General features: G+C 42.4%; 1 protein-coding gene across 2 annotated transcripts in view; it reads left to right on the forward strand.

Moving 5' to 3' along the window:
* Window positions 1-5,033: 5,033 nt before the first annotated feature.
* SRPX (sushi repeat containing protein X-linked) overlaps window positions 5,034-15,479 on the forward strand; it is a 146,611-nt gene continuing 136,165 nt past the window's right edge. For both annotated transcript variants that reach the window (XM_056558919.1, XM_056558920.1), the window contains exon 1: window positions 5,034-5,202. In XM_056558919.1, coding sequence (XP_056414894.1) covers window positions 5,136-5,202 — 67 coding nt within the window. In that variant the 5' untranslated portion in view covers window positions 5,034-5,135. The remainder of the gene's footprint in view (window positions 5,203-15,479) is intronic.

Here is a 15,479-nt window from a genome sequence, read left to right on the forward strand (position 1 = left end):
TAACTTACAGTAAATTCGATTCGTCACAAACTTCTCGGCTCGGCAGTTGATGACTTATCCTGCGTAAATTAGTTCAGCCTTCAAGTGCTCCGGTGGGCTGGAAAAGGTGGATACATTCCTAGGAAAGAGTCTCCTAGAACTGTATCCACCTTTTCCAGCCCACCGGAGCACCTGAAAGCTGAACTCATTTATGCAGGAAAAGACATCAACTGCCGAGCCGAGAAGTTCGCGACGAATCGAATTTACTGTAAGTTCGCTCATCTCTAGTGACGACCAATATGGCTGCAAACAAAATTGTGGCTCCTGTTTAGAAATGACTTATTTGGCTCTACTCCATCTATATGCTTGTATCAGCTCAGCACTGTGTATACTATGCCATTATGACTTCTAGCCAAAAGGACCCAACAATACTACATGTCAGTAAGATGTGTCTGGATGGAAATTGTAGTGTAAACTTGTCATTAGTATCTGTTACTACATGAGAACTGTTCTCAGTCATGGTAATTACAGACTGGTTTCATGGACGCACATCCTGCTTCCTGTGCCACATCATGCTCTTTTGTCTCTATATTGTGCACTCTTTTTGTTTTTTTTTGGGCTGGCTGGGTATTCTTGCACATACTTTTCTTGCTTATTACTTTTCCTGAACATTAGTATTTTTTTTTTTGACCTTTTAAAAAAATGTTTAATTAAACTGTCAAAAAATAAGAATATTTTATACTATTCAAGGCCTAATTTACAATATAGTGAATTGCCTGACCTTCTAAACTAGAAGTATTTAAATAATAAAAGGCAGTGCAGCAGCCCAGAGGGAACATCACAGGGAATAGAGCTTGTGGGATGGCTGGGAACAGTAGTAACACAAGTTGTGGAAGTCAGATTGGCACAAGGGGCTTTGATGGACTGTAACCAGAAGGGAGGGGCAACAACAGGTGTAGGTAGTAGAATATCCCCTGGGACACGCTCTGTGTAAGTCTGGTTGCAGGAAAGGTTGGGTGCCCTTGATGGTGAGGATGCAAATGATCAGACAAATGGGGCACAATCATTTGTAGAGTAACAGATAAAGTGATAGAGTGAGGGGGTGCCCCTTCGGAAAATGAGATAGTAAGTTTGAGGTCTCTGAAGCAGTCCATGTTCTCTTTTAAAGGACATCTATAGTGCAAAATAACTTATCCCCTATCCGAAGGATAGGAGATAAGTTATAGTGCTGGGGCACCCCGCGATCTTCGGTACGGGGCCGCAGCAATGCACAGGAAAGGGGGCGTTCCGTCCCCGCATGATGCGGCAGCCGACACGCTCCCTCCATGAATCCCATAGAGATACATGGAGGGGGAGTGTCTGCCGCGGATTTCTGCTGGGGACGAAACTTCACTTCCTACAGACTGCCGCGGCCCGGTCCAGGAGATCCCGGGGGGGCCCCAGCGCTCGGACCCCCGCGATCTATAACTTATCCCCTATCCTTTGGATAGGGGATAAGTTATTTTGCGCTGGAGTACTCCTTTAACACCTTTGAGGAAAATGCATTAGTTTCTGGTAGCTTCATGGAGGGATGTACAATATTAGTACTCACTTCATCTGAGCTGCACTGCCCACTGTGGGGTGCAGGTATTTTGGCAAATTCTGTGACGTGGGCATGGCAGCCTCAAAGTTTTAGGTCCAGTCTGAAGCCCTGGAAGTGCTTGTCTTTTGCACCACACTTCTGGAATGACATCTCAGACACTTAATGCAAACAAGAATATTTCTCATCTAAAGGCAGTTAAAGTCACTTTAAAGGTTTTAGTCTGTAGACGAGGTACACAATAAGGATAGAGTCACACACAGTGCATCCACAGCGTATTTGACGCTGCGGGTGTGCGGCCGGCAGTCACAGAGTGATGGCAGAGCGAACTCCCTGCACCCTGTAGCTCTGTGTGCACTCTTGTAGTGACGGATTTCCTGCCATCAGTCACGAGCTGACATACAGAGCTACCCGGCTGCAGAAGGGAGCTCACTTGGCAGTCGCTCTATTACTGCCGGCAGTGTTAGATCTGCTGTTTTTCTCCAACTTGACACAGTCTCTTTAACAGCAGAACCAATACAGAAAACTTTACCGTCTTTCTTTAAGGTTAATGGTCAGGTTGCGCTCTAGATTTCTAATGGTTTTTGTACAAAACATCTGTGCATGCCATCCTGGCATTATTCAAGGGGTTGCACCAGCTTTAGTTTCCATTTCCTTTAGTGCAGTTCAAGAAAAAGACTTTCTAAAACGTTCTTAATCTCTCAGCCTTCTTTAGTGTATGTGCATGAAATTTGCCACATATTGTGAATACTTTTAATAAATGTGCCTTAACTCCAGGTGTCAGCAGAGAGCACTGTAGTCAGACAGAAAGGAAATTCAAAAAGAAAAGAACTTCCGCTGTAGTATACCTAAGCTGATAAGTACTGGAAGGATTAAGATTTTTAAATAGAATTAATTTGCAAATCATTCTGTTACCTGTTGATCTAAAAATAATAATAATAATAATAATAATAATGTTTTCCAGTGGAGTACCCCCTTTAATATAGAGGTATTACCCTGTTTAATTTCTTAAAGAGTAGCTCCCACCATCACTTTTTTTTTTTCTGTCCCTGCCTATTACCCATCTATCCCTAACCCCTCCCTGCCTTAAATTTTTTTTTTACATATTAAAAATGCTTTTTTGTCTGCCTGGTAGGGTGCTCACTACCAGGCAGACTTCCCCAGCAGGCACCACGTCACCGATGCCTGCTGGGGCCGGCACTTCCGCCCGTAGTTCACCTATACAGGGTGCCTCCAGCTGTTTCCCCACTGCAACTCCCAGCTTGCTGGGAGTTGTAGTGGGAAAACAACTGGAGGCACCCTGTATAGGTGAACACCGGAGCACATACCGCTTCCCGCCGCACAGCCCTAGTGGCCGACCCCTAGTGGCCGAATTTAAAAGTGATTTTAAACTGTTTTAAAATCACTTTTTTTTTCTTTTTTATTAAACTATATTAGAGATATGTTGTAGTACTTAAGTACTACAACATATCATTTTTTTGTTTTCAAGACAGTGCCCATTTAACGAAACCATGAGGGAGAACTTCTAAAACTGGCAAAGTGAAAAAGTGGAGTTTCAGCATCAAAAACTTTACTATAGTGATATGAACAAGGTCTCTAGTTTTCACCTCTGTACTGAGACACCTAAAGTCCTTGTGCTTCTATACTACACTGGTACCTCTGTACAGCGCTATAGTATGAAGCTTTTGGAGCCATAGAAGTAATGCTATTAGAGTAGTATAACTCCATAATACCTTGTCTGATTCTGTATGAATCTGTCAGATAGGGAGAGGTACAGTAGGGTCCTAAACTCTGTATACAGTAAAGCAGAGGTTATACAGAGTCCTAATACAGTTGTGTAAATAAGGTCATACTCTCTCAGAATGTGTAATACTGCTATCATCATGAACATTGTACAGTGGTCCCTCAAGTTACAATATTAATTGGTTCCAGGACGACCATTGTATGTTGAGACCATTGTATGCTGAGACCAGAACTCTATGGAAACCTGGTAATTGGTTCTGAAGCCACCAAAATGTCATCCAAAAATAGGAAAATGTCAGGATTAAACAAAAATAAATAGATAACTAATAGAGATAAAGCAAATCCTTACATATAAAAGTAAGAAAGATCTGCTGGGAGCTGTAAATCACTGTCTGTCAGTGTTTCCCAACCAGGGTGCCTCCAGCTGTTGCAAAACTACAACTCCCAGCATGCCCAGACAGCATGCAACAGCTGGAGGTACTTTGGTTGGGAAATGCTGGTCTATGTTGAGGACAGGAGCTTCTTCAGGGTTCTGTACAGAATACACAATGTCCTAAAAAAGTAACATGGAGTCGCCCTCACCTGGTATCCAAAGGAGCAGCTAACCCTGGCACAGGTAAAGAGTACAGAACATGTAATACCTCCCTGTACTGTAGGGGGCGCTACCAGACACCAGTCAGTGCATGCACTTCAGTAATACAGGTAAAGAGTACAGAACATGTAATACCTCCCTGTACTGTAGGGGGTACTACCAGACACCAGTCAGTGCATACACTTCAGTAATACAGGTAAAGAGTACAGAACATGTAATACCTCCCTGTACTGTAGGGGGCACTACCAGACACCAGTCAGTGCATGCACTTCAGTTATACAGGTAAAGAGTACAGAACATGTAATACCTCCCTGTACTGTAGGGGGCACTACCAGACACCAGTCAGTGTATACACTTCAGTAATACAGGTAAAGAGTACAGAACATGTAATACCTCCCTGTACTGTAGGGGGCGCTACCAGACGCCAGTCAGTGCATGCACTTCAGTAATACAGGGGTTTTACAAGTGAATGCCCTTTCTGATTGGTCAGATCTTCCAGCCATTGACACGTTTCACAGATCTGGACTGTCTTTACATTGTATGTTGAGTCTGGTTTCAAGTTACAATGGTCCCTAAAATACCATTGTATGTTGAAACTATTGTATGTTGAGGCCATTGTAAGTTGAGGGATCAATGTATGCAGTAACAACGTTCCACCAGATCATATAAAGGCGTAATACTGTATAAACACAATAATTCATTAAAGCAAATCTCAATTCATTGGAAACCTAAAGCATCTAGTAAATCTGGCATTCCTCCAAGCTAAACATCCTGGGAAAACGATGTCTATGAGCAGTCCTGGAGGAAATACCCCCTTGACAATGCAACCATTAATAAAACTAATTCTGCCGACATGGCAAACAAGCAAAAAAAACCGAAAAATAAATAAAAACTACAGCTTCCATTTCATAACAAGGTAAGTCTATGTAGCAGTAAGTAGAAGGGGTTTCATTCAACCCATTCGCCTGACTTTGATCAAAGCAAATCTTAGGAAATAGCCCCTGGCTGCAGAGTGTTACAGTACATTTGTGTGGGGAATCTGCTGTGTCCAATAAGGGATTGCGGCACTCCCCCCTTTTTTCCTGGCAGAGTTTCAGTTCTCCAAGGGAAAAAAAAAAAAAAAACTTGCGGTATCTTGCTTCTTGCCTGAAGCTTAAACACTGTGTAGAATTCTTTCCTCTCTGTCTGTGTCTTTATGCTTCCTTCCCCACTTATTCTACAGAAGGACTTCTTTTTAAAGTCATGGGGACTTCATTGTACATACTTTGGCTGTTCGCCCTGCATGTGTACCTGACAAGTGGATATGAAGGTAGGGCTACCTGGATATGGTGTACTTCATTACTTCTTGGAGCCATTTCTGTACAGACAATCTGAGGGCCAGAGGTTTTCTCCACCTCTCCAGTGGTTATCTCCACTGTATGCTGATAGACTTCCTATAGTAGCAATGTATGGGAGTCTGCTGGAGCCTAATATGTATTGTAGACATATGTTCTGCACTTTATGTATCTTTTCTTGTACATTTGTGTGTAGACGTTCCATGTCTACCCGTCCGTCAGTGATCTGGAAAGATCCCTGCCCGTAATGTTTTTTTCTGGGATTTCATCCCTTATGTTTGCTTTACTTTGTAGTAGATCTGTTTGTTTTGTGTGAGAGTATGTTATAGCCAGGCATTCCTTCATGTCTGTGTTAGCTACTATGTGTGGATATTTGACAGTAAACTTATTAACCTTTAGTTGGAGACGTGCCATGACTAGGGTTGCCACCTGGCAGGTATTTTACCAGCACTGCCGCTATTTTAGCCACCCTGGCGGTATTTTTAGATTATTTTTATGTTAAATCTTTATATTTATTTATTTATCCATCCTGGAATGTTGTACCATATACTATCCCAGTGTTTCCCTACCAGAGCGCCTCCAGCTGCTGCAAAACTACAACTCCCAACATGCCTGGACAGCCGAAGGCTATCCAGGCATGCTGGGAATTGTAGTTTTGCAGCAGCTGGAGACATTCTAGTTGGGAAACACTGACCTATACTATGTACTACTATATAGTCCAACATGCTGAGAGTTGTAGTTTTGCAACAGCAGGAGGTGCCCCTGGTTGGAAAACACTGACCTATACTGTATACTACTATATAGTCCAACATGCTGGGAGTTGTAGTTTTGCAACAGCTGGAGGCATTCTAGTTGGGAAACACTGACCTATACTATGTACTACTATATAGTCCAACATGCTGAGAGTTGTAGTTTTGCAACAGCTGGAGGCACCCATGGTTAGAAAACACTGACCTATACTGTATACTACTATATAGTCCAACATGCTGGGAGTTGTAGTTTTGCAACAGCTGGAGGCACCCATGGTTGGAAAACACTGACCTATACTGTATACTACTATATAGTCCAACATGCTGGGAGTTTTAGTTTTGCAACAGCTGGAGGCACCCATGGTTGGAAAACACTGACCTATACTGTATACTACTATATAGTCCAACATGCTGGGAGTTGTAGTTTTGCAACAGCTGAAGGCACCCCTGATTGGAAAACACTGACCTTTACTGTATACTACTATATAGTCCAACATGCTGGGAGTTGTAGTTTTGCAACAGCTGGAGGCACCCCTGGTTGGAAAACACTGACCTATACTGTATACTACTATATAGTCCAACATGCTGGGAGTTTTAGTTTTGCAACTGCTGGAGGTGCCCCTGGTTGGAAAACACTGACCTATACTATATACTACTATATAGTCCAACATGCTGGGAGTTGTTGTTTTTGTTTGGGGCAGCTGCTGAGCCACAGGCTGTATCAGGGCATGCTGTGAGTTGTAGTTAGAACTAACTGCAACTCAAGAATTCATTAAAAAAAAAAAAAAAACAATCAAAAAATCACATGTAAACAAAAACGGTACTGTTAAAACCCACAGATCTGGGCACAAAAAATGAGCCCTCATACAGGCCCGTATAAGAAAATATAAAATAGCTATAGGGGTCAGAATAGGACCAAATTTCCCCCCGCATATGTGTATCCTTTGATGTTACGCATATATAATTAATTATGCAAATAAGCATGGGCGGTATGTTTTTTGCAAGAAAGTTGGCAACCCTAGCCCTGACCCTCCATTGTTGGGGAGGGTTAAATTGTTCTACCAGAAACCAATGTCATACTGGGAGTTGTAGTTATAAACTACTTGCAGATCATCAAGCCAGTCATTGCGAAAGTAGACATGCAATTTGGGTATGAAGTTGTACAATGTAAGGCACCATGATACAGATTTAGCAGCATTGAGTTTGTCATGTGGTTCGACTCTTTTCGACTCCATGTTTTACTGGACTGCAGGTAAACCTGAAAAGTGGATTGCAGCCAGGACCCTGTTGGCTTATTATAGGCACTAATGCTATTCCCAGAAGTGCATTAAATTACTGTACTTTCCATAGACTGGTAGAAGGCAGCTTCTAGAATAATAGCAGCCCTTAAAGCGTGCCTCATTTGTGGATGTCATATGGTATGCAAATGGAACTATACAGCTAAACAATAAGCTAAAGCCATATGCTTTATAGCCGTCTATGGGAAATCGGCCATAATTGCTTAATAATAGCTGTCAATCCTCTGACTGAAGAACAGAAGATACAATTACAGTCAACAGTCACATTTTCACATATTCCTATCTTTTTTTTTGTATAAATACTGAAAATGTAGACACTTTCACAATGTATGGCAATAAACTTGTCAGAGCAGTAGTTTGTCTGTGGTATTTCCTGTAACTATAAATTTCTATGACAAACTAGCAGTCTATCAGTAAAAAAAGGTTTTCTTTCAATGAATGTAATGACTGAAATATGGAGATCTAACCTATTGTACCCTTATTGACCCATTGATCCAGTGGAGATCTACCCTATTGTACCCTCATTGATCCAGTGGAGATCTAACCTATTGTACCCTCATTGATCCAGTGGAGATCTAACCTATTGTACCCTTGTTGACCCATTGATCCAGTGGAGATCTAACCTATTGTACCCTCGTTGACCCATTGATCCAGTGGAGATCTAACCTATTGTACCCTCATTGATCCAGTGGAGATCTAACCTATTGTACCCTTGTTGACCCATTGATCCAGTGGTTCCTTCACAGTTTTCCCCTACATTTCGCTGCCCCTAGCAACCCGCTATTCAGGGTACTGCAGCATGGTACCATTTAGGTGTATGCCATTTTCAGGATTGGTGGGGCTCCTGGCACAATGTGCTGTTTACCTACCAGTGTTTTTATTTTAAAGCCTGATAATCTGTGTGTTTTTTTTTTAAGTTTTAAAAATAAGAGTTCGATGTGGGGCCCCAGAGCAGAAACGATAGTAGGGCAGGGTCCACTGGAGCCAGTAGTCCTACTTGTTTAGGAACAATGATGCTGCAGGTGTCATGTGTGTGGTGTCCCAGCACCAAAAGTGGTCCTCTGGCTTTGGACTTCCTCAGGCAGACCTGCAGCACAGGTGTTGGGCCCACTGAACGATTTATGGATGTGTTTGTTATGTACTGAAATAATGAAGAGGAAAAAGAAAATCCAGCAACTCACCGCAAAAAGCATTCAGTGAATAACGGCCGCCATGGATGTCCGGGATCTTGCGGGAAGCTCAGAGGCTACAAACTGGTAGGTTTGGTGCAATCAGCACTTCTTTCGGCCCCAGGGGTTCACACTGAGCACATGTGAAAGATGTGACAGAGTCTGTAGATGCCATGGAAAACGTTTTGCTGCCTGCAACATCCTCCAGCATGACCGGTTTGGCGGTGGGGCAGTAATGGTGTGGGGTGGTATTTCTTTGGGGGGCCGCACAGCCCTCCATGTGTTTGCCAGAGGTAGCCTGACTGCCATTAGGTACCGAGATGAGATCTTCAGACCCCTTGTGAGACCATATGCTGGTGTGGTTGGCCCGGGGTTCCTCCTAATGCAAGACAATGCTAGGCCTCATGTGGCTGGAGTGTGTCATCAGTTCCTGCAAGAGGAAGGCATTGATGCTATGGACTGGCCTGAGTCCGATTGAGCACATCTGGGACATCATGTCTCGCTCCATCCACCAACGCCACGTTGCTCCACAGACTATTCAGGAGTTGGCGGATGCTTTAGTCCAGTTCTGGTAGGACATCCCTCAGGAGACCATCCGCATCCTCATCAGGAGCATGCCCAGGTGTTATAGGGAGGTCATACGGGAACGTGGAGGCCACACACACTCCTGAGCCTCATTTTGACTTGTTTTAAGGACATTACAGCAAAGTTAGATCAGCCTGTAGTGTGGTTTTCCACTTTATTTTGAGTGTTACTCCACATCCAGACTCCACATCAAATTTATCAACCCATGGAGTTTGTATCCACATGCAACCTCCATGGGTTGATAAATTTAATTCCCAATGATAATTTTTGTGTGATTTTGTTGTCAGCACATTCAACTAAGTAAAGACGAAAGTATTTCATACGATTAGTTCATTCATTCAGATCTAGGATGTGTTATCTTAGTGTTCCCTTTATTTTTTTGAGCAGTGTATATAAAATATGTGTATTGAGACACTGGACACTGTATACATTTTAGATGAGCAGTGCTTCTGGTAGTGTCACCCCATAAAGACGCAGAGGAAGGAAGTGGAATTATACCTTAGGTCTCAGTCATGCAGTTTACCTGACCAAGAAAAACAGTGTTCCATGCCTCGGTCTACACCTCAAATTACAAAGAGGAGAGGTCTTCTTCAGTAGTGTTGAACACGAATATTTGTAATGCTAATTTTTATCGTGAATATTGGCACTTTGCGATTTCGCGAATATTTAGAATATAGTGCTATTTATTCGTAATAACAAATATTATAATTTTTTTATTATTCACATGCACATGTTTATGCAAATTTTTGGATGGAAAAAAAAGTGAACGAACATAGCGAATATGCGAATTTCAAATTCGAATATGGCCCCAGCCGCTCATCAATATTCTTCAGGTCTGAGGGGCCAGTAAAGCTGTCAATGCAGGGAGCCCAGTGGACTGATGAAGCCAGCTGGGGCTGAGAAAGCATTGTATGACCCAAGTTGCATGAATCTGAGATATGATTCCGTTCCCTTCCTTGATGTCTTCATGGAGCTTTCACCAGTTATGTACAGAACTGCTGACACATTCTATTTAAAAATACAGTAGGATGTCTAAAGCTTAAACCTGCCTGACAGGAAAGCACTTTTAAAGTATTTTCATAGCTACACAATGAAATTGGATCATTGGTGTGTTCAGGAGGTGCTAATGTCTTATTCAGGCAGCCGCTTACATGATGACACAATAGATTATGAACTGGACAAGGAAACGGAAGACTGTAGGTCTTGAAATTATTATTTTATATCATTTTTCCACTGGGCACAAATGTTGCTTATAAAGGGGCATTCCGCCTTTATACATCTTATCCCCTATCCAAAGGATAGGGGATAAGATGTATGATTTCAGGGGTCCCACCACTGGGGACCCCCAAGATCTCGGTGCAGCCCCCGGCATTCTGTACGCTGTCTCCGAGATGTCATCACCATGCCCCCTAGTGACGTCACACCACACCCCTTCCAGTCATGTCTATGGGAGAGGGCGTGTCATCCGACACGCCCCCTCCCATAGACCTGAATGAGGGGGTGTGGTGTGACGTCATGTTCCCATCTGGGAGTGAGGCAGCGCCCGGCACAAAATACCAGGGGCTGCACAGAGGTCGCAGGGGTCCTCAGCAGAATTCCCCTTTAAGGGCCAGAATATCCCTTATGTAGTTATGAAGATCCTAACATGATCCACATTCTTGTGGGTTATTTAGAAGATGTGGGTAGGTGCTGAGGAGGGAGTCTCTGAATTCTACTTATTGATAAGTCATTAGCATACTAAAGCAATATAGTAGAATTTTATCTATCATTAAAGTCTCTGTCATTAATGTATGATATCACCAAGGTGAGAGAAAACAGTTGGTTATATCATACTTGAGATCATTTAAAAAGCTCCAGCTATACTGCAGGGTCTTAAAGGGCTACTGCAGCAAAAAGTAACATCCCTTATCCAGCGGATAGGATATAAGTGTCAGATCATGGGTGGATCCGACCGCAGGGACCCCCGCGATCTCCTGAATGGGCCCCGGATCTCTGAGAGGAGCACAGTTGGGGTCAGCACGCACTTCATTCATTCTATATGGGAGCACCAACATTTTATCACTTCAGCCCCACTATTGTATTAACTAGGCAAAACAAAACTACTTGCTTCTTAACCTTGTTGCTCGTGTGTTTCTGTGACATGTATATGGAAAAATCAAATTGTACGCAAACTTATGTTTTTTATCCAGTTAACAAAATAGTGGCTTCATGGGGTCAAGGAAAGAAGCATTGACTATTATATTCTACAGAATGACTGTTTTGTGATAAGTGCTGACCACACTGTTTTTACATGTCAGAAGAAAGCACAGGAATTCATGCATTTCAGGTTATTTTCCAGGATACGCTGGTGTGTAAACTTGATAGCCAACACTATTTTTTGCCCAACATATGTTATATAAATGACATACCACATATACTCGAGTATAAGCCGACCCGAATATAAGCCGAGGCCCCTAATTTCACCCCAAAAACCCAGGAAAAGTTATTGACTCGACTATAAGCTTAGGATGGGAAATACATCATCCCCCCATGTAATCATCCAGACCCCCGTCATCATCCCCCCCCTTCATCATCACCGCCTGTCAATCCCTTCATCAGCTGGGAGTTGTAGTTTTGAAACCTCTGGAGGTCTGCAGGTTGAAGACCACTGCGGCCTTCGTCATCATCCAGACCCCCACTTTTGTTTTCTACTCACCTCCCCTCGGTGAGAAGGAAGGGTGAGCTGGTCCGGCCCATCTATGCTGCAGGGACCGTCTGGTGGGGAGGGTTAGTCGTTCCGGGCTGTCCATTTTCCCCGGAGGGGCCCTCTTCTCCGCGCTTCGAGCCCAGACTAGTGACGTTGCCTTGACGACGACACACAGGGACGTTCATGCGCGGAGAGTTCACTCGAGTATAAGCCGAGGGGGGCGTTTTCAACTGAAAAACTCGGCTTATACTCGAGTATATACGGTAATTTAAACAGTTTTCCCCTCTGCAGCTATGATGTCTCAAACACACACAGAAAAGGCTTCTGCTTCCCTATATCTCTATAATCCCTATATCTCAGAAGTGGCATTAGCAGCATTAAAGGGGTATTCCAGGATTTTTTTTTTATTTGATTATGCTACAGGGGCTGTAAAGATAGTGTAGTTCATAATATAGTGTCTGTACCTGTGTGTGTGATGTTTTTTTTTTTTATGACAGCATACAAAATGACTGTTGTCTCAGATCACTAGTCAGCTCATCACAGGGAGCCTGTCTGCTTCAATGGGTGGGGGAGATCGCTTGGTGGGAGAGAGATCAATCTGCAACAGCTGTAGGCACACTGATTGAAAACCACAGGTCTTTTGAATGGATGCAGCTTTATGTTTCAATGGGTGGGGTGGCTGATGTGTGGGAGGGAGGAAAATGGAATTGTGGGATTTGTAGTCAAAAAAAGAAAAGTCAAACAGGAAATACCAGTTCACAAAAAGCTAGCCACAGTGTTATGGTTATCTCACAACACAGCCATTTAGCCCCAAGACAAGCGCAGATCCTTCTTGAGCATGTCCATTACTGTCTGCCAGGTACGTACTAAAATCACCTTATGGTGGATAACCCCTTTAAGGAAATTCTAAAACAGTTCTGGGCATTTTAAGATGTTAATTCTTCACAGGGGTGAGATATTCTGTTGCTCATAATTGAGTTATGATTTTCCCTTAAAATTGACGACAATAACATTCACTACGGACTGCAGCAGTGTCTATGTGTTTCTGTCTGATTCTGTTCCTCTTCAGTCAATCCTTTCCTCCCTCCCCTCTTCATAATCTTTTGTGGGCAGCTGTAACCTGATACATCATTGAGCTGATCTGCCTTGAGACAGACATGGGCACTTTTTTCAGAGTAAATAATAAGTTTTGTGGGGGTAGGACATTGTTTTTCTTTGATAAGATATCATATAAAGCTTCCTATATCGGCGTGTTGATACCTATTACCTAATACCTATTTAACATTCTACATTGTGATGACGCTACAAATAGTTTCTATCTGTGGAACTGAGGGATGGTACATTTTGTAATTCATTACATACATGTTATGTCTTTAACTTCTGAACCTATCACACTGAACAATCAGGGGCTGTAGTAAAATATTTAAAGGGGTACTCCACTGGAAAACATTTTTTTTTTAATCAACTGGTACCAGAAAGTCAAACAGATTTGTAAATTACTTCTATTAAAAAATCTTAATCCTTCCAGTACTTTTCAGCTGCTGCATGATCCACAGGAAGTTATTTTCTTTTGGAATTTCTTTTCTGTCTGACCACAGTGCTCTCTGCTGACACCTCTGTCCATATCAGGAACTGTCCAGAGTAGGAGAGGTTTGCTATGGGGATTTGCTTCTACTCTGGACAGTTCCTAAAATGAACAGAGGTGTCAGCAGAGAGCATTGTGATCAGACAGAAAGGAAATTGAAATAGAAAAGAGCATATAACAGCTGCTAAGTACTGGAAGGATTAAGATTTTTAAATGTAATTTACAAATCAGTTTATCTTTCTGACACCAGTTGATTTAGAAAAAACGGTTTCCCAGTGGAGTACCCCTTTAAAGGGGTATTCCAGGAAAAAACTTTTTTATATATATATCAACTGGCTCCTGAAAGTTAAACAGATTTGTAAATTACTTCTATTAAAAAATCTTAATCCTCTCAGTACTTATGAGCTTCTGAAGTTAAGGTTCTTCTTTTCTGTCTAAATCTTCTCTGATGACACCTGTCTCGGGCAACGCCCAGTTTAGAAGAGGTTTGCTATGGGGATTTGCTTCTAAACTGGGCATTTCCTGAGACAGGTGTCATCAGTGAGGATTTAGACAGAAAATAACAACCTTAACTTTAGAAGCTCATAAGTACTGAAAGGATTAAGATTTTTTAATAGAAGTAATTTACAAATCTGTTTAACTTTCTAGAGCCAGTTGATATATAAAAAAAAAAGTTTTCTTTTCCTGGAATACCCCTTTAACCCCTTAAGGACGCAGCCCTTTTTCACCTTAAGGACTGAGCCCTTTTTCGCAATTCTGACCACCGTCACTTTACGAATTAATAATGCAAAAGCGCTTTTACCGAATATTCTGTTTCTGAGATTGTTTTTTCGTGACATATTCTACTTTATTTTGGTGGTAAATTTTCGGCATTAATTGCATCCTTTTTTGGTGAAAAATCCCCAAATTTCATGAAAATTTGAACATTTTGCATTTTTCTAACTTTGAAGCTCTCTGCTTGTAAGGAAAATGGATATTCCAAATAAATGTTATTTTTCTTCACAAATACAATATGTCCACTTTATGTTGGCATCATAAAATGTACATATTTTTGCTTTTTGAAAAAATTAGAGGGCTTCAAAGTAGAGCAGCAATTTTCAAAAATGTCATGAAAATTGCTAAATCTGAAGGGACAGATGTTACAGAACTACAACTCCCAGCATGCCTGGGCAGTCGAGGCATGCTTAGAGTTGTAGTTTGGCAACATCTGGAGGTCTACCGTTTGGGCACCACTGTAACAGTGGTCTCCAAACTGTGACCCTCCAGATGTTGCAAAACTACAACTCTCAGAATGCCCAGACAGCCTTTGGCTGTCTGGGCATGCTGGGAGTTGCAGTTTGGCCTTCCTAGTGGTTGCCACAGTAAAGATCGTTTTTCTTTCACTTTCAAGTCCTGCGCTGCCATTGGTCAGAACTCCGTTCTGCTAATGGCAGGGGATAGGAGGAGGGAGATCGCAGCTTTGCGACCTCACTCCTATCCCTTAGGCTGATCAGGGCTGTTGCTGACAGCTCCGATCAGCCCTATTTTCCAGGTGATCGGGTCACCAGAGACCCGATCAGCCCGGAATTGGAGAAAATCGCATGTCTGAATTGACATGCGATTTTCTCCGATCGCCGACATGGGGGGGTCTTAGGACCCCCCTGGGCGATGTGCCGGGGTGCCTGCTGAATGATTTCAGCAGGCATCTGGCTCCAGTCCTTAACCGGCTAGCGGTGTGGACCGGATTTCCCACGGGCGTATGGATACCCCCTCGGTCCTTAAGGACTCGGAATGCAGGGTGTATCCATACGCCCTGTGTCCTGAAGAGGTTAAGCCTGAGTGTTAACATGCAACAAATGTCATTTTTTTATGCTTAGGATGGTAATGGAAAAGATGTCAGTCAAGAAAAGTAAAAAAAAAAAAAAGAAGGTAAAATAAAAGCAGACCTAACTATAAAAATGATTCTATTCATAGACAGGATGTTGAGATATTGAAACTATTGATACAACCAATATGATTTGCAAATGTGAAAGCACAACCCCTATAAAAAGAAGCATCATGCATTGTATGCCATTTCACATGGACTGTCTTGATTTTCAGATTTTTGGCTCTGAGTTTTGACTCATATTTCTTGCCTATTCAATATTCTTTCTGGAAAAAAAGCGATATCATTGCTTTCAGTTTATATGCACTGTGACTGG

This window comes from Hyla sarda, chromosome 2 (genome assembly GCF_029499605.1).
Source record: "Hyla sarda isolate aHylSar1 chromosome 2, aHylSar1.hap1, whole genome shotgun sequence".
NCBI lineage: Eukaryota > Metazoa > Chordata > Amphibia > Anura > Hylidae > Hyla > Hyla sarda.